Source organism: Pseudogymnoascus verrucosus (assembly GCF_001662655.1).
Source record: "Pseudogymnoascus verrucosus strain UAMH 10579 unplaced genomic scaffold scaffold_37, whole genome shotgun sequence".
Classification (NCBI taxonomy): Eukaryota; Fungi; Ascomycota; class Leotiomycetes; order Thelebolales; family Thelebolaceae; genus Pseudogymnoascus; species Pseudogymnoascus verrucosus.
The window spans coordinates 23,243-43,222 of NW_017263688.1; the positions used below are offsets into that span (position 1 = coordinate 23,243).

General features: G+C 50.5%; 5 protein-coding genes across 5 annotated transcripts; 3 read left to right on the forward strand and 2 right to left on the reverse strand.

Moving 5' to 3' along the window:
* Window positions 1–1,018: 1,018 nt before the first annotated feature.
* VE01_07887 (uncharacterized protein) lies at window positions 1,019–2,892 on the forward strand (the record flags this gene model as incomplete). The annotated part of the gene is made up of 5 exons (XM_018277318.2): window positions 1,019–1,400; window positions 1,457–1,511; window positions 1,560–1,727; window positions 1,783–1,923; window positions 1,970–2,892. 5 exons carry the CDS (start codon window positions 1,019–1,021, stop codon window positions 2,868–2,870), a joined length of 1,647 nt encoding a protein of 548 aa, XP_018128329.2. The 3' UTR covers window positions 2,871–2,892.
* Window positions 2,893–4,224: 1,332 nt separating this feature from the next.
* VE01_07888 (uncharacterized protein) lies at window positions 4,225–8,749 on the forward strand. The gene is made up of 10 exons (XM_059463915.1): window positions 4,225–4,948; window positions 4,997–5,206; window positions 5,272–5,363; window positions 5,424–5,586; window positions 5,647–5,714; window positions 5,766–5,913; window positions 5,963–6,725; window positions 6,771–6,935; window positions 6,994–7,047; window positions 7,133–8,749. Exons 1-10 carry the CDS (start codon window positions 4,343–4,345, stop codon window positions 8,692–8,694), a joined length of 3,831 nt encoding a protein of 1,276 aa, XP_059319513.1. The 5' UTR covers window positions 4,225–4,342; the 3' UTR covers window positions 8,695–8,749.
* A 643-nt stretch (window positions 8,750–9,392) lies between these two features.
* On the reverse strand, window positions 9,393–11,760 carry VE01_07889 (uncharacterized protein). Its single transcript, XM_018277320.2, has one exon. The coding sequence runs from the start codon at window positions 11,273–11,275 to the stop codon at window positions 9,860–9,862; it is 1,416 nt and encodes a 471-aa protein (XP_018128331.2). The 5' UTR covers window positions 11,276–11,760; the 3' UTR covers window positions 9,393–9,859.
* Window positions 11,761–12,893: 1,133 nt separating this feature from the next.
* VE01_07890 (uncharacterized protein) lies at window positions 12,894–15,239 on the forward strand. The gene has a single exon (XM_018277321.2). The coding sequence runs from the start codon at window positions 13,718–13,720 to the stop codon at window positions 15,152–15,154; it is 1,437 nt and encodes a 478-aa protein (XP_018128289.2). The 5' UTR covers window positions 12,894–13,717; the 3' UTR covers window positions 15,155–15,239.
* A 97-nt stretch (window positions 15,240–15,336) lies between these two features.
* Window positions 15,337–19,827, reverse strand: VE01_07891 (uncharacterized protein). Its single transcript, XM_018277322.2, has 4 exons — window positions 19,743–19,827; window positions 17,684–19,633; window positions 17,560–17,637; window positions 15,337–17,511 (listed from the first exon to the last, which is right to left on the reverse strand). The coding sequence occupies exons 2-4, from the start codon at window positions 19,416–19,418 to the stop codon at window positions 15,665–15,667; spliced, it is 3,660 nt and encodes a 1,219-aa protein (XP_018128288.1). The 5' UTR covers window positions 19,419–19,633; window positions 19,743–19,827; the 3' UTR covers window positions 15,337–15,664.
* Between the last annotated feature and the right edge of the window lie 153 nt (window positions 19,828–19,980).

The following is a 19,980-nucleotide window of genomic DNA, read 5'->3' on the forward strand; positions in this document are numbered from 1 at the left end:
ATAGGGTAGGAGGATGTATCTCTATATATTTTATCCGTTTATATTACGCGACATGCGGGGAAACCTCCCCTACAGGAATGATCCGATATTAAATCCCTGTCGTTTAGCAGTTAAGTAAGTGACATTCGGCATCACCTAATTAAGGCCTATAAGCCGACGCCTCTACTAGTCGTACTTGTCGCACTCATTGTTAATTGGAAGAATCTCAATACCCTAGCTTAGATAGTGTTGGCGTGCTCTGGCAGGCAAACCGTAATTGCAGATCTAATTCCACTTTGTTTGCTAGTGGGGGCGCCCGGCGGGGGTCAGCTGCGTAGTGTTGGTAGTTGGTTGCGGGGTTTGCACCATCTAATCAATGCGATTGCGGGGAAGCAAGAGAGACAGTCGAGCACTTTCTCTTTCGTTGCAGAAGATGGATAGAACACCGTAAAGAGATGCACTAATGCAAAGAGACTCATAGAAGCAATATCTCATTCTACCTGGTGGGGAAATCACTGCATGATTTGGCGTTTATATCTCATATGCGAATAGATCTTGATATCACGACTTCTTAGCTCACGACATTTATTGCGTAATTACTAGCGACAGAGACTAAGTTTATACTCGTTACAGAGTAATGAAGTCTGTATTTGACTGTAATAGTCATGAACCTCTGTCTATATCATGAAAATGCTCAAAAATCACTCAGATAAGCAGGGGTAATATAATCGCAGCTAATGAACTTATCCCTGTTCGGTACTCGGAATATCCTACGGAAAATTATTGGGCTATAGGTTATAATATAGGCTCAAAGAGGTGATAAATGGACATGTTTATTTTCCGTAGACAAGCTAGCCCCGCTACCAGTGGGGACTATGAACTTCTGATTTCCCACGAACGGAAGGTCGCATGGATCGACAATCTTACCCCTCTCTTCCTATAAAGTCATCAATGTGACGCAAGAATGCCTAGCAGCGAAGCAGATATCAAGTACCTGAAATTCGACAGACATATACTTGCCTAGAAGAAGCCATCCATCATGGTTACCTTTCAAGTGTATCTACTCACTGCCCTCGCCCAGTTGGCAGTATCTACAACGGTGAGGACCTCTACTCCTCCTATGGGCTGGAATAGTTATAACGCCTACAACTGCAATCCGACAGAGGATATTATGAAAACAAATGCCCAAGCTCTTGTCAGCTCTGGTCTATCGAAGTTTGGGTACACATATGTCACGACAGATTGCGGATGGGCATCGTCAACTAGGAATCAGCAGGGGCGTCTTCAATGGGATACGTCCAAGTTCCCCTCGGGAGGCAAGGAACTGGGCGATTTCTTGCACGGCCTAGGTCTAAAATTTGGAGTCTATTCTGGAGCTGGGTATTACCAGTGCGGATCGACGGACATTCCCGCTTCGCTTGGTACGCATAGTTGACCTTGGACTACGGCCCGCTCACTAACTTGGCCTCTTGTGCAGGCTACGAGATTATTGATGCCGAAACCTTTGCCAGCTGGGGCGGAGACTTTCTCAAGTAAGATATAAGCTTTTTCGAGGGTAAACTCCGTTCTTACTGCACTAGGTACGACAATTGCTATTCAGTATCACCAACAAATATGGTGGACTACGACTCACAAGGAGCGGTATCGTCGGATCGCTTCGACGCAATGGCCCAAGCCCTGAACGAGACCGATCGCGACTTCATATATGAAATCTGTCAGTGGGGATGTGGGACAGACTTGGGCATTTGGTATGGTCAATCCTAAGCACTGAGAGCAATCATATTTTTCTAATCGTAAGATAAGGGCGGCCGCTGACGCCACTACTTGGAGAATTTCCAACGACATCTCAAACAACTGGGCAAGTATCTGGCGTATTACGAATCAAGTCGTCCCATATTACGAGTACACCTCACCAGGCAGATATCCTGACATGGACATGCTGATGTACGTCTCATCTATCACGATTTAACATTTATATTAACAGTAGCAGTGTGGGACTAAACGTCCTCTCGGCTGAGGAGGAAAGGTTTCACTTCGGCATGTGGGCTATCAATAAGTCACCTCTTACTCTAGGACTCCCAATATCCGACGCAGCGACCTCAAGTTTGCAGATAGTTTCAAACCAAGAGGTAATCTCAATCAACCAAGACTCTCTAGGAAAACAGGCCGAGATAATTCGCCGATACACTGAAGAGGAATGGGATATCTGGGCAGGCGAGCTTTCGGGTTCGCGCATCGTTGTCGGGCTCGCAAACTGGCATAATTCGTCACAGTCTGTTTCTATTGACCTTGGCGACGTTCTCGGCATCTCATCAGCCAAGGCTCGCGACGTGTGGGCTGCTGCGCACCTTGGTGTGCTCTCTGGGACCTTTACAACAACTCTCGCAGCGCATGAACTGAAGCTGCTGGTGCTTTCAGACATCGTAAAATCCACTACAGTTCAGCAGTCCAAAGGTTATTACGCAGCCACTAATGCCACCATTTCTGGAGCCGCAAAGCATATTGCATGCTCTAGCACACAGTGCCTTCCCTCAAAAGCAAAGGTCGGCAATATCGGATTAGGGTCAAGCGCAGCAGCTGCGACATTCACTGGCGTCAGCGCAACTACCGGCGGGCGGAAACTCCTTGGAGTAGACTTCATTAACTATGATGTTGCGCTCGGTTCCGCCTGGACCGACGGCACGAACACGAGGAACATGACCATTTCGGTGAACGGAGGTACAGCCAAGCGATGGGCTTTCCCTATCTCCGGGGGGAATTGGTACGACAGCGGCCGGATGCTTGTCGAGGTGGACGGTTTTCAGGCAGGACGAAACAACAAGGTCGTTTTCAGAGCATCTGGGACGACAACTTGGGCCCCAGACCTGGTTGGATTCGAAGTCTTTGAGTAACGAGGTCGGCAGCGATTATCAGTACGGTGCCGCAATTGTCGACGCTTCGATTTGCCACAACGCTGTTTGAGATCAGAAACAGTAGGCCAAAATATAGCTAGCACGTATATATGAATAATAGTAGCATGGTACGATCCTGACGTGCCAGAACTCGGCAGCGGATACTCTCCTAGACGGAAGTCTATGGTGGACGTAGGGATCGAGTCGCTCAACTCATCCATCTCGCGGGACCAAATCTTGCGTCTGTTGCAAGCAAAATCAAACCAGTTGTAAGAGGCCCGCCATACGATATAGTCAATTTTGCGACTTTCTGAAAAATTCTTAGGTTGTCTTTAGAGACCTATATAATCCTCAAGCTATTACCAACGTTGCCACTTTCAAAGTTAAGCAGTTCTGGGCTACTGGCGATGTCATATGCCACTCAACTGCGCCCTTCGACCCTAATGCTCACACCAGCTACGGAGTCAATGCCGCTGAAGCCGCTGCATTTGTCGCCGCAACATTGGGGTAAGCTAGAACTTGTCCATAGACAGGCGGCATCATGCAAAGGGGTATGTGTTACGAACACTGAGTGGCCTGTAGGACGGCGGGCCGGGTGGGGGCGACGTACTTCGACACCACCTGTGTGACTGTGACCAACCTGGTTGTCTCACCCTAGCACTGTCGAATCTCGTTAACCGAAGCCCACAATCAACAAGGGGTCCTCCCTATTATCGGGTGAGAGCCATTCACAGGGCCTGAATAATTGCAACTTTATGGCATGCAAATCCTGGAAATTGATTTCATAGATCGCCATAGCTTATAGTTGCGATGCCGTGTTGTCGTCGTCGTGCCTCGTCGCTGTTGCATCATAGTGAAACCCCGGGGTGGGCGGAAGCGGGAGGCTCCACGGATCTTCGCGATAAGCAAAAGTGCATGACTGAAAGGCCGTAAAATCCGGATCAAGCTTCGCGGTCTAGAACTTGAGCTACCACTATGTGGCCCGTGCGTCTGTCTGCAGCGGCGCCCATGTCCAATAGTCTAAAACAGGCCAGGGGAATTCAGGGGTCTTGACGTATACTTCGTAGTTATCGAAGTCACGACAATAATACTATGAAGGCAATACTAGTCCGATTGAACTCAAATTAAATTAGAATATAGTATATATCTAGTATTAACGTATCAAATATTCAATTATAACAATGCCATAGCAACTCCTCGGCTTCTGATGTTGTTGCGGAGAGAGCCTTCAGAATCGTGGCGGGGATGTCTAGCTCGTGTGTTTAATTACGGCTAAATATCCACCTAATCTGCTGTTGGACAATTTTATATTGTTTTGATGCCCCTCGACTCTCTGGTAGGTAAGGTTGCCTAGTTGTGTCAGAGCGGGTAGGATCCATAATATTAACTATGTCAAGCCCATCTATACCCCTTTTTTTGCTGATGATTGATTCTTTAATCCTTCATCGTCTCCCATACGTTCGTTACAAGTCATGGCGATCATGGCCTCGTCAAGGGCGTCGCGAACCTTGCTGCTTCGTTGCTCGTTGCTCTTTTCTTTTTTCCTATTCGTTATTCTCCAAAGCGTTATTCCATCTGCTGCTGCACAGAGCCATAGCCACCGAAGCCTGAACCACCGAAACACCGCAGGAACTAGCAATATCGATGATGCACAGGCGCTTGTGAATGAGGCGTTGAAAGGTATTGCGGCAGCAAATAAACTTCGTGTGGAAAACCCAAGGCGCGACAAATCCGGATACCGCCAAGGCGCTTTCGAAAGTGCCGCGAACGTCCAGAGATCGAGCAGCTCATTTGAGGCTCGCAGCAATGCGTCTTCGATTGACTATGTCATTCCCGAGAGCGTCATCACCGCTGCAAAGTCCCTTGCCGAGTCTCGCAGCCATACAAGGGGCGCGACCATTGACAGTGTGGCGAAGGCAGCAAAGCTCAAAGCGCAGTACTGGCCAAAGAGAAGCGATGCGGACACAGCAAGCCACTCTGCAAGGGACAGCGGCAGCCTCGAAACGCGGGCTTCTGCATTCTGGATGGAAAATATGAGCATGAATGGACGTAGCCCTTTGGCCCCATCAGACTACGTCGTGAGTCTTTCTACCGAAACGTTATCTCGTCGCAACTGACAGAAATAGGTCTTCAGAAACGTCAAGGACTACGGGGCTGTCGGTGACGGGGTTCACGACGACACGGCTGCAATAAATTCTGCCATCTCGTCAGGATCCCGTTGCGGTCAGGCATGCGGTTCTAGCACAATTCTCCCAGCTGTTGTATATTTCCCTTCTGGCACTTATCTCATTAGTGGTTCCATCACGCAGTACTACAACACCCAATTACTTGGCAATGTGAGTAAATCTTGTTCTCTGCTTGACGGCTGCAACTGAAATTTCAATGCTAATGACTTCAATAGCCATTGAACAGACCAACCATTCTTGCTGCATCGAGTTTCGTGGGGTTGGGAGCGATTTCTTCTGATGTACATGCTACTGATGGCTCCGTGTGGTGAGTATTCGGTCTAACCGCACTACCAGGAGCGATGGCAATTCTAACAGAAGTTGATAGGTACACGCCTCAAAACAATTTCTACAGATCTATCCGCAACTTAGTAATCGATATAACTAATACTGATCCTAATGCATATGTTTGTGGTATTCATTGGGAAATTGCCCAAGCTACCGACCTTCAAAATATTGACTTCTACATGAAATCTGGCACGACTCAACAGGTAGACTTCCTATGATACGTGTGAGGTTTTTATACAGAGCTCAACTGACAAGTTGCCAAGGGTATTTATATGGAAGATGGAAGCGGTGGCTTCATGACTGACCTTTACTTCAGTGGAGGAAACTTTGGGTTTGTTGACTCCTGCTATATACATACTGACACTTCACTGACATATTTCAGTGCCTACTTTGGTAACCAGCAATTCACAACCCGTAATCTTCTTTTCAACGGCTGCAAGACTGCAATTCAAATCTTCTGGGATTGGGGTTGGACTTTGCAAGGGATCGCGGTTGTTTCTGGAACCACAGGGATTACAGTTACCGGCGGAGTAAGTAGAGTACCCCTAAATATACTTGTTGGTGCTCATATGGTTTTAGGCGGACACCTCACACGGCGGCGCAGGTGTGGGCGCAATGCTTATCACCGATTCCACATTCTCCGCTCTCGCTGTTGGTATCTCAACATCGCTCCTGACGGGTGCCCCTACAAATGTGGTGGTCCAGAACACTGTTTTCACCGGCTGCACCATCGCCATCCAAGATGTACAAGTGCCACAAACATTGGTGGCCGGCAGCACCTCGAGTGTTAAACTCGCATCGTGGGGCATGGGCAACCTCGTTCAAGGCACCTCAAGCACAGCATCTTTCCAAAGCGGAAAGACCATCGCAGCACCAAGCAGAGCTGCAAGTCTTGTCGATTCCTCGACCAACAATTTTTTCACCCGTAGTGCTCCGACTTACGAAGATATTGCTGCGTCATCTATGGTCAACATCAAGTCTCAGGGCGCAAAGGGAGACGGCGTCACTGATGACAGTGCAATCATTAATCAAGTTCTTGCGGCTGCTGCGAAATCCAACTCCATCGTATTTTTCCCATTTGGTATCTACTTGGTCAAAGACACTGTCAAGGTCCCCGTCGGGTCTAGAATTGTTGGTCAAGCGTGGTCGCAAATTATGGCATCTGGGACTAATTTCCAGGATATGTCACAACCTCGTGCTGTTGTGAAAGTCGGAACTGCCGGGGATAATGGAGTTATTGAGATCTCTGACATGATGATCACCGTCTCTGGCGGTACTGCAGGTGCTGTGCTGATTGAATGGAATGTCCATGAATCAACCCAGGGGTCTGCTGCTATGTGGAGTATGTGATTCAATTGCAAATACAAGGGCTCTGCTAACATATAAGATACGAACATGCGTGTTGGTGGAGCTCGAGGATCCCAACTCCAAGCCGCTAATTGTCCTAAACTGAGTGGGGCCGTCAAATCAGCCTGTGTTGCAGCATCGCTGCAATTGCATTTGACCTCTAGCTCTTCGGCTTATCTCGAGAATATCTGGGCATGGACAGCAGGTTCGTTTCTCTTCGTCATGTGCAGTTGTAGTACTTGATGCTAATTGGTGTGAAACAGATCACGATCTCGACATCACTTCACAAGCCCAAATAGACGTCTATTCTGGAAGAGGTTAGTGTTCCATCCTGTCTCATGACTAATCTTCTTTTCAACCCTTCGTCCTATATTAAACGATGGGTTTAATTCAATCGTATAGGTATTCTCATTGAGAGTAAAGGACCCACGTGGCTATGGGGCACCGCATCTGAACACAATGTGTTATATCAATATGCACTCTCGAATGCCAAAACAACATTCCTCGGCTTGATACAAACTGAGTCGCCATATTTCCAACCCGCACCTAAAGCCCCACTTCCTTTCACTCTCGGAAATTTTGCGAACGACCCGAGCTTCTCTGATTGTTCTTCTACCTCAACTACTTGTGCTGTCTCATGGGCGCTTCATATCGTCAATTCAGCAACAACTTACATCTACAGTGCCGGGCTTTACAGCTGGTTTAATGGCTACTTGCAAGATTGCTTGAATACAGAAAATTGCCAAACTAGACTGATTAATATCGAATCCAGCTCTGATCTTTGGATCTACAATTTGATGACAAAGGGGGCACTTGAAATGATTAGTCCATTGGGGGAAACGCCCACGTACGCCTCGGACAATATGAATGGATTCATGTCTACGGTAATGGCCTGGCTTGAGGGATCCTCAAGAGTCGTTGGATCACCACCCCCGACTACGTGTCAAACAGTTTCTGGAATGGCCTCACCAACACCTGCAAACTCCGTTTGCGGACTAAAGGGTAGTTCATATACGCTCTCCGGTGCTGGAACCCTTGCTGGATATGTTGCTGGCAGTCCTTATGTTGTAAGTCTTGCCGCTTGTAGCGCAAAATGTCTAGCAACTTCTTGCTGTACAAATGTCTTTTTCATCCAAGGCAGCAATTGTAACTTGCATTATGGTCCTAGGGCTCTTTTGAGTGGTGTCGGATCGTTCAGTTACTACGATGCGACCTGCTTTACCTGTGGAGAGCTGAGCTGTACCTCGACCTCAACAACAGCTACACCCACTTCCACAACTCACACGACAACGTCCACACCTTCCTGTAGAACAGTCTCTGGTCTCGCCTCGCCAACTCCCTCAAGCGCCATTTGTGGACTTAAAGGCACATCGCATGCTGCACCAGGTGCTGGATCTATTATAGGATATGGTATTGGCAGCCCTTATGTTGCATCTCTTGCTAGTTGCAGTGCACAGTGTCTGGTAACTTCCTGCTGTACGAATGTCTATTTCATTCAAGGATCAGCCTGCAACCTGCATTATGGACCGAACGCTTTTGATCAGGGTGTTGGAGTTGGAAGTACCCAGTTTGAATTTTACAACGCTTCCTGTTTTACTTGCGGAACTCTACCAAGCTGCACCTCAACCTCAACCTCAACTACGCCTACTTGTAAAACAGTCTCTGGTATCATCTCACCAACTCCCTCAGCCGCTATCTGCGGAGGTAAGGGTTCTTCACTCGCCGCTTCCAATGCTGGAACTATTGTTGGATATGTCGCTGGTAGCCCTTACGTGGCAAGTCTTGCTGCTTGTAGCGCAAAGTGTCTAGCAACATCGTGCTGTACAAACATCTATTTCATCCAGGGGAAAAATTGCAACTTACATTATGGACCGAAGGCTTTTAATAGCAACGTTGGTAACCCATTGTTCAACTACTATGATGCGACTTGTTTTACTTGCGGATCGTTGAGCTGCTCTAAATAGTTAGGTATATTATCTATTATGGCATGGTGGGCCTAAAATATCTATAACAATATAATACCACAGTTCTGCTGCTTTGGAATGCATGAAAACTATCATGGGGTGATCGTAGAAACGCAAATAGAGGTACTCCCACCTAGATACCACGTAGGGAGAGCGAGAGCAACGGGCATGATGGGGAAGAGTAAGAGCAACAAGCATGACGGTGAACAGCGAGAGCGACGGGCACGACGGGGAACAACAGGACGTACGATGGGATAGGCATGGTAGGATGAGCACGATGGGATAGGCATGGTAGGATGGGCATAATGGGAGCACGTATAATAGGATACTATAGGAGTATGCGTAACAGGGTAGGAGTGTGCGCATAACAAGAGGAGATGGTAGGTTTCTTATAAGCAACTTTAAGATTGACCACGAGACAGGAGCATTTGCACCTATACCAGGCAATGCAGATATTGGCGGAGCTGGAGTGGGCTTGCGCCTCCCCAAAATGAGGGAGTAAATACTGACTCTGTTACAGGTCATGACAGCTTTCATAATCACAGCATGGATCACAATACTTGCTTCTACGATGGCATCTTTGCGCAGATGGAAAATGGTCAAGTCTCCGTACTTCATCCGATTCGCACTTGGAACTAAAAACCTCTTAGGCCCACTATGCGACTTACAAGCCATTACAGGAGCCGCAATACTTATAGCTGGTTTTTACTCAATGGCAGACCATCACGTACTATCATCGAGAGCTGGTTGGGCCCTACTGGTATCTCACTTCGAACTCATTCTGGTCCTAACGCCGTGCTTACATGTACGAGGCTGTTGAAAGCGCCAGGGCTCCTGTTGATGGCCCTTCGATTAGGAGGACTCCTACTAGCGGGACGTCAACTGACATGGCTCCGACTGGCGCGACTCAAACTGATGCAACGACTCAAACTAATGCAACCACAATCAAGAGGGCCGAAGCCAATAAAGACTGGACTGTCTGGCGAGTTTACACACGCAGGGTGTTCATTGTGATAAGCGTTGCGCTCGGCATTGCTTGGTCCACCTCATCCGCCATACTTGAAATTCATGGATGGGATGAGAGAGATCCCAATAGGTGCTATGACTATAACCCTAAAGCTCCTCCTCACGATCATTATATTATTACCTATCGACAAACCCGCCATCACACCTTAATTCTATTCGGTCTAGCCGAACAACCCCGCGCCAGCACTTGAGGCACCGCCGCGAGAGCGAGCAATCGTAACGCCTCCCGCGCACTGGCTCTTGATCCTTCATATGACACATTATACGCAGGCCCATTCTCATGGGGGATATTGTCCCAATCAAATGTCCCGTCCGCGATCTCCTCCATCACAACCCAACTATCTCTATAAGGCAACGCATTCGAATGTTCTACCTCCAGCGTCCCACCATCGAGCCGCACGAACATCTCCCACTTCCTCCCCGGCGACACCTCGACAATCAACTCCTTGTCGTCCAGCACCGAGTCGTAGCAGAATACCCCGTCCCTCGACCCCGCCCCGTGGTACAGAGCCTTGAATTCGAACTTCTCTAGCAGCGGCAGATTCTCCCTTGTCCACTCGAAGAACCTCGGCCACCCGTCCTCGCCATCTAACTTCACCCACGCGAGGTTAAGCTCGCGGATGGACTCCTTGAATCGGCCGACGTACGCAGTCAGCTGATCCAGCGTGAACCCATTTGTCTCGATCATGAGCGCCTGTACCTTTGGCAGCGGCTTGGTCGTCGCGGCTATGTCATCGTAGAAGCGGTGGTGCAAGCCTGGGCTGTAATAACTGCAGGCCTTGTAGTTGACAGAGAGCTGCTCGAGGTTGACGCACTTGAGCACGAAGGCTTCGACCCAGTCCGTCTCCTTGTTCGCGGGGCTGATGGTTAGCTGCAGGGCTGGGATGACGGCGCACGCAGCGTTGAGGAGCGGGAGCGTCTTGTCCCATGGCTTAAAGGGGGGGGATTGGTCGATGGTGAATGTAGAAAGGGCGATGTGGTGATCGCACAGTTCGGCGCCCCTGATGTTCACCTCCGCTGCGGCGCAGACGACAAGAATTCCCTCGACAGTCTGCTGTATGGACCCTTCCCGCTGGCCCTTCTTTTCGACATTGTACGTAAGCCGGACCCCGTCACAATTCTGCAGCATCCCCATAATAGCCTTCAACGTGCGGATTTCATATACCTTCTCTGGACTAGCGAGGTGGCCCAGCGCATTGCGCCCCCACCCCGGTGATCTCTCATTCGCCAGCAACTTTCTCCCCTTGTTCCCCTTTGTCATGGTGATGAGCAGATCCTTAACAAACCTCCTTGCGACGGGAAAGTGCGCGATCGCAAGCATGCGGTGCAGGTCCGCGCGCATGAACTCGCCGCAGAGCTGGCGGAAGAAGTAGGAGCCGGTGCCGATGTACTCGGTGACGCGGTGGTTAAGCTCGCGGCAGACGAGGCGGAGCGGCAGAATCTCATTATAGCGGTACTCACGGAGTTGGGTGATGATCTGGTAGAGGAGTTCGATGGGGATTGTGGTGAGCGTGGCGGGCACACTACCAGAGGGTGGGAAAGAGGCCATTTTCATTTTGAACACATAGACGACCGAAGAGCAACATGGACGAAATCGTGGCAATGTTCTGCAATCTTATACTTGTAGTGAGTGAGTCTTCAAGAGATAACCATTTCTCCAGGAAGCACCCAGCCCATCTCGCTTGGTTAATACGGATGCGAAAAAGCGATTACTGAGCGCTCCATCGCCTCAACTGTCACATCGTGGCGCTGCCAATCTTCAGTGATTTCCTGCACCCATAATTTTAGGCGCGCAAACGCAAAACAGAGTAGATCAATGATGGTATCCATACTTAAACTACCAAAACAATCCAGAATCTAGATGCATTCTATGCCTCTCATCACCTATTCTCTCTAAAATAAGAGAGGTTTTCATCTGTCTTGTGTCGTTTGTAGTTCATGCTTTGTGCCACATTACAGGGTGCAGTCCTTTTGGACCTCACCAGCCAGGGCGGCCTGCCGATGAGTCTTGCGGTGAACCATCCCGACTAGAAGCGAAAGCTTGTCTCCTCCCACCCCACGAATAGCTCAGCGCCTATAGTGTATGAACCACTAGGATGCATTGCCAATAAGACGATATATTACAAGTTAAGCCGATATTCACATTATATCGATATATTTTGCTGGGCCCCAACTCGTCCCCACCTGTCCGTGATATGCAGGAATCCTTGAAATGCAGATTTTATTTGTATGTACAACATTCAGTGTTTGGCACTGGTAGCTATAGCGTATCCGGGTATATACCTGGGTATATACCTACCTTTTTTATCTGAGAAAACTACTCGGGTATTTCAAGTAGGTAGGTATATATCCCGTATATTTGCCAATCTTTGCCAAGTATTAGAATCGAACTATGAATATAACCATATGGTGCTCGTGAAATACTTATGATGTAGATGCCATAACACATAATGAGCGACTCATAATTATCAGATGTGCCTATTGGCCTTGAGGACATTGGCCTTGATGAGGCTGATGAGCCAACTAACCCTACCCTTCTTCCATCGCTCTATCTCCAGCCACCAGGCACAATGCTTCCTCTAAGCTCTTCACCGCTGTTTGTTAAATCCTACAGAACTCCATCGAATTGCCTACATCAGAAGCCGGACTGATTGCGGGGCATATCAACAAATACGAGCCCAGTGCCGGCCGGAGCGAACCGCAAAGGAGATGCTTGATGCACTCGGCAAGATTTATGGGAACAAGAACAGAAAGAATCGTGCCATAGTCGAGCTGCGCACGTTACGAATGGCAAGGAGACCCTTTGATGATTTTTACGCAGATTTCACTCGTTGCGCAGCTGAGATTGGGTACTCGGATGACGCCTTGATTCCTCTGCTTGAGAATGCTATAGCAATAGGCATTATAGGCATGGGGAACAGCGATAGGAACTATAGCTATAAGGGACAGCTATAGAAATTAATTATGCGATGGTGAACAGCAATAGAAATCATGGCGACAGGGATGCGAAACAATAATCGTGATACAGACGGTGACGAGGCACGTTAACAAGTGTGGAATAAGGTGATTACCATAAGCACGGCAGTCGATTGCCCCACGTAAGGCGGCCTAGGTTGCTAGTTCTCGTTCCATCCTTCCATCGTGTGTGGCTTGTAATCGCCGCGAGACGTCGTGTGCGATTTGACCCTAGTCGATCTATGCGATCTATGAGCTCCTTCACGTGGCGAATGTCCTTCGATTCGTGCGGCGGGGCGACGCGTATTCCTTCAGGAGTGTAGGAATCCCGTACCCGATATCCATGGATCCTTCCGCCCCCGTTGATGTCATAGACGACTTATCGCGATCGGAGAGAACAGTCATGCTTCTCTGACCGAAGTATGCGACAGGCGGCATAAATATCGTTCGGCTTCCGTCACTTCGGCGTGCTTGCAATCGTGAGATGACCCGCGCAGCCCATTCTCGAAGATTCAGCCCACGCTAGATTATAGTTTAATGCCACAGGGCATTTCTTCTTCGGGTCAGGGATGATTTAACTATGCGAGTGCATTGGCGGTGGCATTGTCTATTTGGTGGTTCGCCCACGCGTCGCTGCGGTTGGCTCGATCGTTGTTCCAAAAATGGCTTCGTGGCTGAGCAACCGCAGATCCCTCAACGTCCCTGTACAACCATCTGTCAGCCGGGAGGTTCCAAGGCTTCACAACTACAACTTTTGTACGAAAACTGCCTTAGTTGGGGTCGATCTCAGAATTAAGTTTTCGTGTCCTGCTTCTTTAGGTTTAATAATCGTTATGCTAAGTAGGTATAATGCCTTAGATCTTCAGCTACGCTCCCTGCCACAGTATGACACGCCTCGTCCGCAGTCTTCTCAGGAAAGTATACCTGTCTTCTTATATCACCAACTATCTCCCGTTGGCCAGTCCTTTTCATTAATTCTCATGTTATGATTTCTCTCGATACCATTCCGTCGCCGTCCCTCTTGAGCATGACCTGATATCGCATGCTTCTACCATCAGCACTAAAAACACCACCACCCACAATGTCGCTGCACTCTCTCCGACTACGGCGCGGACTGGAATCTAATAGAAATTTCTTGATAGGCACCATAGTTGTGTCGTCGGTTTTAGGTATTCTCACAATCATCGGGCTATACTTCTTGTTCCGGTATTGTCGCCAGCGACGCCGCAATCGAAGATCCATGAGGAATAGCGCCGAGGAAGCTTGGAAGAAGCAGCACGTCGCTGGGGCCTGGAGCATCGCCAGCTCGCAGCCAGTATCAGACCTCGAATGCAGCGAGGCAGCATCAGAGTCAGACAACTCGAGCACATGGCGCAATGATCGGTTCCTGACAGGCTACACTCAAAGAAGTGAATATGTTGCTGTTCGATCGGCGTCTCCGCCCCCAGCACATTTAGCAGGCTACACTCAAAGAAGTGGCTACTCAGTGTCTCCGCCTCCCTCGCAACGGCCGGATTCGCCCACATTACCGTTAATGGCAGTACACCACAACAGGAGCGTATCTATGCCGCCTCCGCGCCCACCGCGCCCCGACGATATGATCTCTCCACTTACGCCACGCGACATCTCGGAAATACCAGACCATATCCTATATAGCAATGGTTCCATCACCTCTCGAGGCGGGGAGCAATATCGACCTCACACGCTCCCGGCCACATCTCCCATTTACAGACCCGATGTGCACCCTCCTGCCGAATCGCATCCTCTCCCACAACTCCACTACGACTTTCCTATAGACCTATGGAACCAGCCGCCGACACCACCACCTAAAAGCGATAGACGTGTCCCACATGTACGCTCTATTAATCGCAAACGCTCCATTAACCGCAAAGTCTCCATCGTGCGCAAACCGGTACCGATACATGTACTGCTCTCGCCACCGAGATATGGCGGCATGGGTGGCCTGAGACGGTCCGACACGGGGTATTCGTCGCACTATAGCGACGCTTCCAACCTTGAGCGGGCTAATAGCGGAGCTTCAATGGCGGGGAGGCACACATGGTCGCCGCACTCGGCGCTTGATTCACTGGCGGCGTATTCTGAGATATCGGCTTCGACGCCCTTTGACAAGAAAGAAGGGCTAGAGCGAAATTTGACGAGGCGGGGTTTCATCAGTGCACGATTATCTCACGTTGTAGAGAAAGAGGATTCCAGGGAGGCGGCAAAACTTATGGGTGAAGCAGAAGTTCCTGATTTAGAGTCAGATACAGCAAGCAACGCAGGGTCGTCGGATAGAGACACGCTCGAGGTAGAGAATAAGGCTGGGGAGGAGTCGCGCGTTAACACACCAGATCCCATACCAGCGCCACTGCGGATAATAAAGAAGGGGCATGAGTTAGAGGTGCCGATGCTAAAGCTCCCGATGCCGATGAGTTTCGAGGAGAGGAGGGAAATGGGGAGGATATATGCTGTTAGGTAGATGTGGCCGGCGTAATGGGCGGATACTTGTATTTTATTACCTGATACCATGAATAAATAACACTTTTAAGATATTTGTTGTAGAGGCTCTAGTACAGTTGTGGATTCAAAGTTAAAACCTTTACTCACTACAGGATTACAAAGTTACCGTACTCTTGCTAACACGCATGCATCTAGACATAACCGCACTACACCACCTGTCGAGTACAATAGTATATACTAAATAGAATATCATTTGGCAATACAGTACTCCTCGTCTCCATCTTCACGGGAAGGCAGCCTTTTCAGTCAACCCAAGCCAGTCCTTTGTCCCGTAGTGCAATATATGTTTTGTAGATCATATTAAATCCGAAGCCACAAGCTGATGTCTCAACTAATAAAAGCAACGTCACTAATAAACCTCGCCTTATTTCAGAAGACATAAAATGCACATTGCTACTAGCAGAGTGAACTAAATACACGTATCACCATCTGCGCGCTAATTACCTAGTGGCCTTGCCACACGCGCATCTCACTTTGAATTCTCGCCTTCCCAGCCCACCCAGCTCCTTGGCATGACTCTCCAGATCTTGACCTCGCCGCTCCTGAGATCGTCCAACTTAAAGCTCTCGAGCTTAACCTTCTTGCTTTCCCGTCCTTGTTCCCAAGCACGCACCTTCTTCTTCGGCCCGTCCCACTCCGCGACCACACCAACGTGGCCTTCGCCCCTCCCGACTTCAGCCGTATACTTGGCATGCATCGGGCCGTGTTTGCCTTGGAACTTGGCATTGCGCAGGGTGATGATATCGCCCGGTCGGATCTCGTCGAATTGGGACGTCAGTGAGTTCCCGAGATTGCTGTAGACCAAGGCGCCATAGGCTCGTGCGCCAATGGGAAGCAAGGCGTCCTTAAACGGCTTTAGAAGCTCAACGACTAGGCCGGCTGGGGTGCCGTCTGCGACAACAACTTCCTTCTTGGCCACCACAGCGTCGTGGATACGGCTACCGAAGCGCTCGTGCGCTTCTTCCAGCTGATCCTGGCGCAGGCGGGAAGGGGGTTGCTCGTGGCGCTGCTCGAATATCGCGTCGGATGGGTTCTGAGGGTCGAACTGAACAGTGACCACGGTTTGTGAATAGTCGGGGAATAACACGTAAAGATCTTTGGTAGTCACAGACTTCCCGCCTCGTTTGCTAACAGTCGACTCCTCGGATTCATGTAGGAGGTCCTTTCGCCCATGGAATGCTGGAGGCACGCCACTAGGGTTGGTCCACCATAAGCTGCCTTCCCCTAAATCCACATCGTTTGCGATAAAACCATGGTCCATTGACATTCGGTTCAAATCGGTCGATCGCCGTGTTGGTCCCGTACTTCGTTGTACATCCACAGATTGTCTTGGCGCTGCTCTATTAGTTGGAGTAGGGGCAAGCTCCCGGGGTGGCGGGGGCGGTGCGGCTCTCTCAGCCTGAGCAATGGGAGCGGCGGGTAAGATAGGGGGGGCTGCGTCACGAGGAGGTGGCGGAGGCGGAGCCCGCCCGTCATGAGGAGGTGGCGCGTGTCGAGGAGGAGAAGTCGAGTACAAGTCTTCGTCATCACCATGGACCTTTCTAACTGTCGCGGCGCTCACAGGGACACCCGTTTTCGGGGCCGTATACTTGAATGGGTCGTACTCGTCATCCTCTTCATCATAATCTCCCGAGGCCTCTTGCTTTGGTGGTGGTGGCGGTGGGGGCACGGCCCGTGGCATATCCAAAGACTGGCGAGCATGTGGCGGTGGTTGCGATGGGAGGGGTGGGGGAATGCCACGAGGGGCCGCAACTGGCGGCAGCGGTGGAGGTGGCCCGGCAGGGGATCCAAAGGAAGACCTCGCCGACTCATCATCGATGCTTGACTCTCTAGCCTGTGCTTTCAATGCATCTTTATGCGTCTCTGTAGAGGCAATATCTGTGTCATAATCCCCCTCATATTCAGTGACCTCCTCGTCTGTCTCCTCGCTCTGAATGGTAGTGGGCACCGGCGCAACCCTAGCATCGCCAGTTGACGCCCGGCTCAGCGAACCTGTCGGCGGCGGGGGCGGTGGAGCACGGGTCTGACCAGAACTGACGACAGGGCTGGAACCAGGAATAGGTGGAACACGACTCGCTCGTTTGTTTGCACCAGGTGTGGTAGGAGATACAGGGCTTGGTTCATACGACCCAGCTTTTGCCGTTGACAACGCCGAAGGAATTGGTTTCTCCTCTCTAATAGGAAGGCTCGGAGCCGCGGCTAGCTTGGGTGGAGCTTCACCTGTTGGTGTTTGCGCTGATACCCGGGTAGATAACTCATCGTCCGATATAGACCCAGCACTTGGAGACAACGCGGTTGCTACGGGTGCAGGGCGAGCTACACATATCAGCATATACTATTTGCGCTCATATCAGACAAACGTACATTCAACAGGCACTGGCGGTGGTGCTGGCCTTCCACCGGGCACAGCCGGAGCTTTAAAACTCTCGTGACTCATCGATGCTTCGACATGTTAGATAATTCAAAAATATGGGCCCAATTTACTTACATCGTTGGGGGGCAGGGCGACGTTCTGAAGGTGGTGGCGCAACAGCCCCAACAGTATCTTCGACATCCGGGATTTCTTCGGGCTCATGTGTACCTGTCACAATACCAGAAGGCATTTCTTCCGGAGTACGGACCTTGGACAAACCCGGTAGAGCCATGATCGGAACCTGAGGAGCACGAGAGCTCGTGGGGCTGCTCTCATCATAGCCGTATTCTCCAGAGGGCCGTGAATCGCCTGAAGCAGCCTTCTTCTTCTTCGGCGCCGCACCTGCACCCGGCATTGGCATAGGCATTCCACCGGGAGGACCAAACATGCCATGCATGCCCATGCCTCCACTCATTTTTGCCATACGAGCCCTGATCTCCTCCTTTCTGCGAACTTCAGGGTCAACCTCTTCCTCCTCCTCCTCATCTTCGCCCTCCTCTCCTTCCTCTCTATCGCTCGCAACGTCCTCCTCATCGCCTACATCAGGTTCGTGTGCTGGGAAAACAGGTCCACGAGCCGGTGGAGGTGGCGCGTGCGATTTAACAGTCGGCTTGGCATCCGAATCTTCAAATCCAGTATCAGGCTCCTCAGTCTCGTCGCCCGCTCCCGACATATCAGCATCGTTTCCGTCCGCCTCCAGAGCAGCAGCCGGAATAACAGGTGGGCCCTTTGATGACTTGCGTCTCTGGGGTTGCTGGCGAGCAGTTTCATCTCTGGAAGAATCGATCGATTGCCTACCCACTGTCTCGTGGCTCTCTTGCTTCTCGAGAGGTACTTCCTCGCCGTCTAGTTGCTCGCCTACGGGCTGAGAGTCGGTGCGCTTCTTTGCGGGGCGCTTCGGCTTTTCCTTCTTCTGTGCAGCATCGGCGTGTCTGGCAGCTTGTTCTGCCTGTTGCTTCTGTAACAAGGCAATGCGCTCCTTGAGGCTCGTTGGCTTTGGCTGATCCTCTTCGCCCTCTTGGCCAGTCGCGGCGAGTCCTGCTTTCTGCGCACTCTCTTGGTTCTCGGTTTCCCTTGCGGCAATCTCAGGGTCTTCCTCTCTCCTGTAAATCTTTGCCACGGGAGTATCGCGAGGGGGAGGGATATAGGCATTCTTGCTCGGTGGCGGCGGGACAAACGGCTTCTTGATAAAGCTCGAGCCACCACCCAGTCCACCGGGCTTGAATGGAGCTGGCGGAGGCGCGGCAGACTTATTAAATGCGGCGATACGGTCCCTGAAAGACCCCGTTGGTTTATCCGATTCATCTGCAGGGGGCGATCTCGCCGCAGGTGGGGCAGCTGCTCTAGGTGCTACTTGCGCAGGAGCGGCAGGTTTCTCGACCTGTTTTGGCGCGGCAGGGGCGGATGGTTCAATCTTTGAAGGTGTCGCCTTTACGACTTCCTCGACTACGACTGGAGTCTCGGCAACAATGGGCTCTGGGACTGGCTCTGGGACTGGCTCGGCAACAACCGGAGCTGGAACCAGTTCGGGCGCCGGGGGTTGGACAGGTGCTGCTTGCTCGGCCTCTTTCTTCGGTCGTGCAGAACGGACAGGCCGCGGAGGAGCTTGCGGTTCGTATTTCTCGACGAAATTCCGCGGGAATATGCCCTCCTGCTTGACCCCCTCGGCGTCCACGTACTCCCCTGAATACCAATCGTCATCCTCCTCCTCGGTAACCGTTATAATTTGGCCATTCGGAAAGTGCAGGTCGTCTTCGTGAGGGGACGTATATTCGTAGACGGCCTTGACTTTGAAGGGTGGAGCAGGCATATTTGTTGCCTTCGGATTGCCAGCTATAACCAACTACAACGTCACCGCTTGTTTATCAACCGACAGCGAACCAGGGCCCAGGTCGGTTGTCGATGTAGCAAGGCCAAGAGCAGCGCAATGATGGGAATAGGTCGTACTATAGCAGTTGTGTTTCTAGGGAGAGGCTGTAGATATTGCTGCGGGCGAATCACCCATGTAGCACAGGCAGGACGAAGCTGTGGGATACGTCAGCGGCGAAGAGCGGGAGGTAATCAGGCGAGATGAACAACAACAAAGCAGCGTCAAGGCGGAAGAGTTGTGTACAGATGAGGATAATAAACTTACCAGGTAGTATAAACAATTTATTTGTGCATTCGAAGCAGTTGTAGGTTGATTTATAGGATGGTGAGAAAGAGACTGTGGAAGAGGGAGTGGTGGTGGTGATTGATTGAAGCCTTAGCCGCAGTAGAGTAGAGTGGGGGACCACACTAAAGTAGGTTATGGCTGAGGCGTTGTGTGTGGCTTGTGGCTGGAGCAATCAATCACCAACGACGACCAACTGAATTTTGGTGGGGGAGGGGTC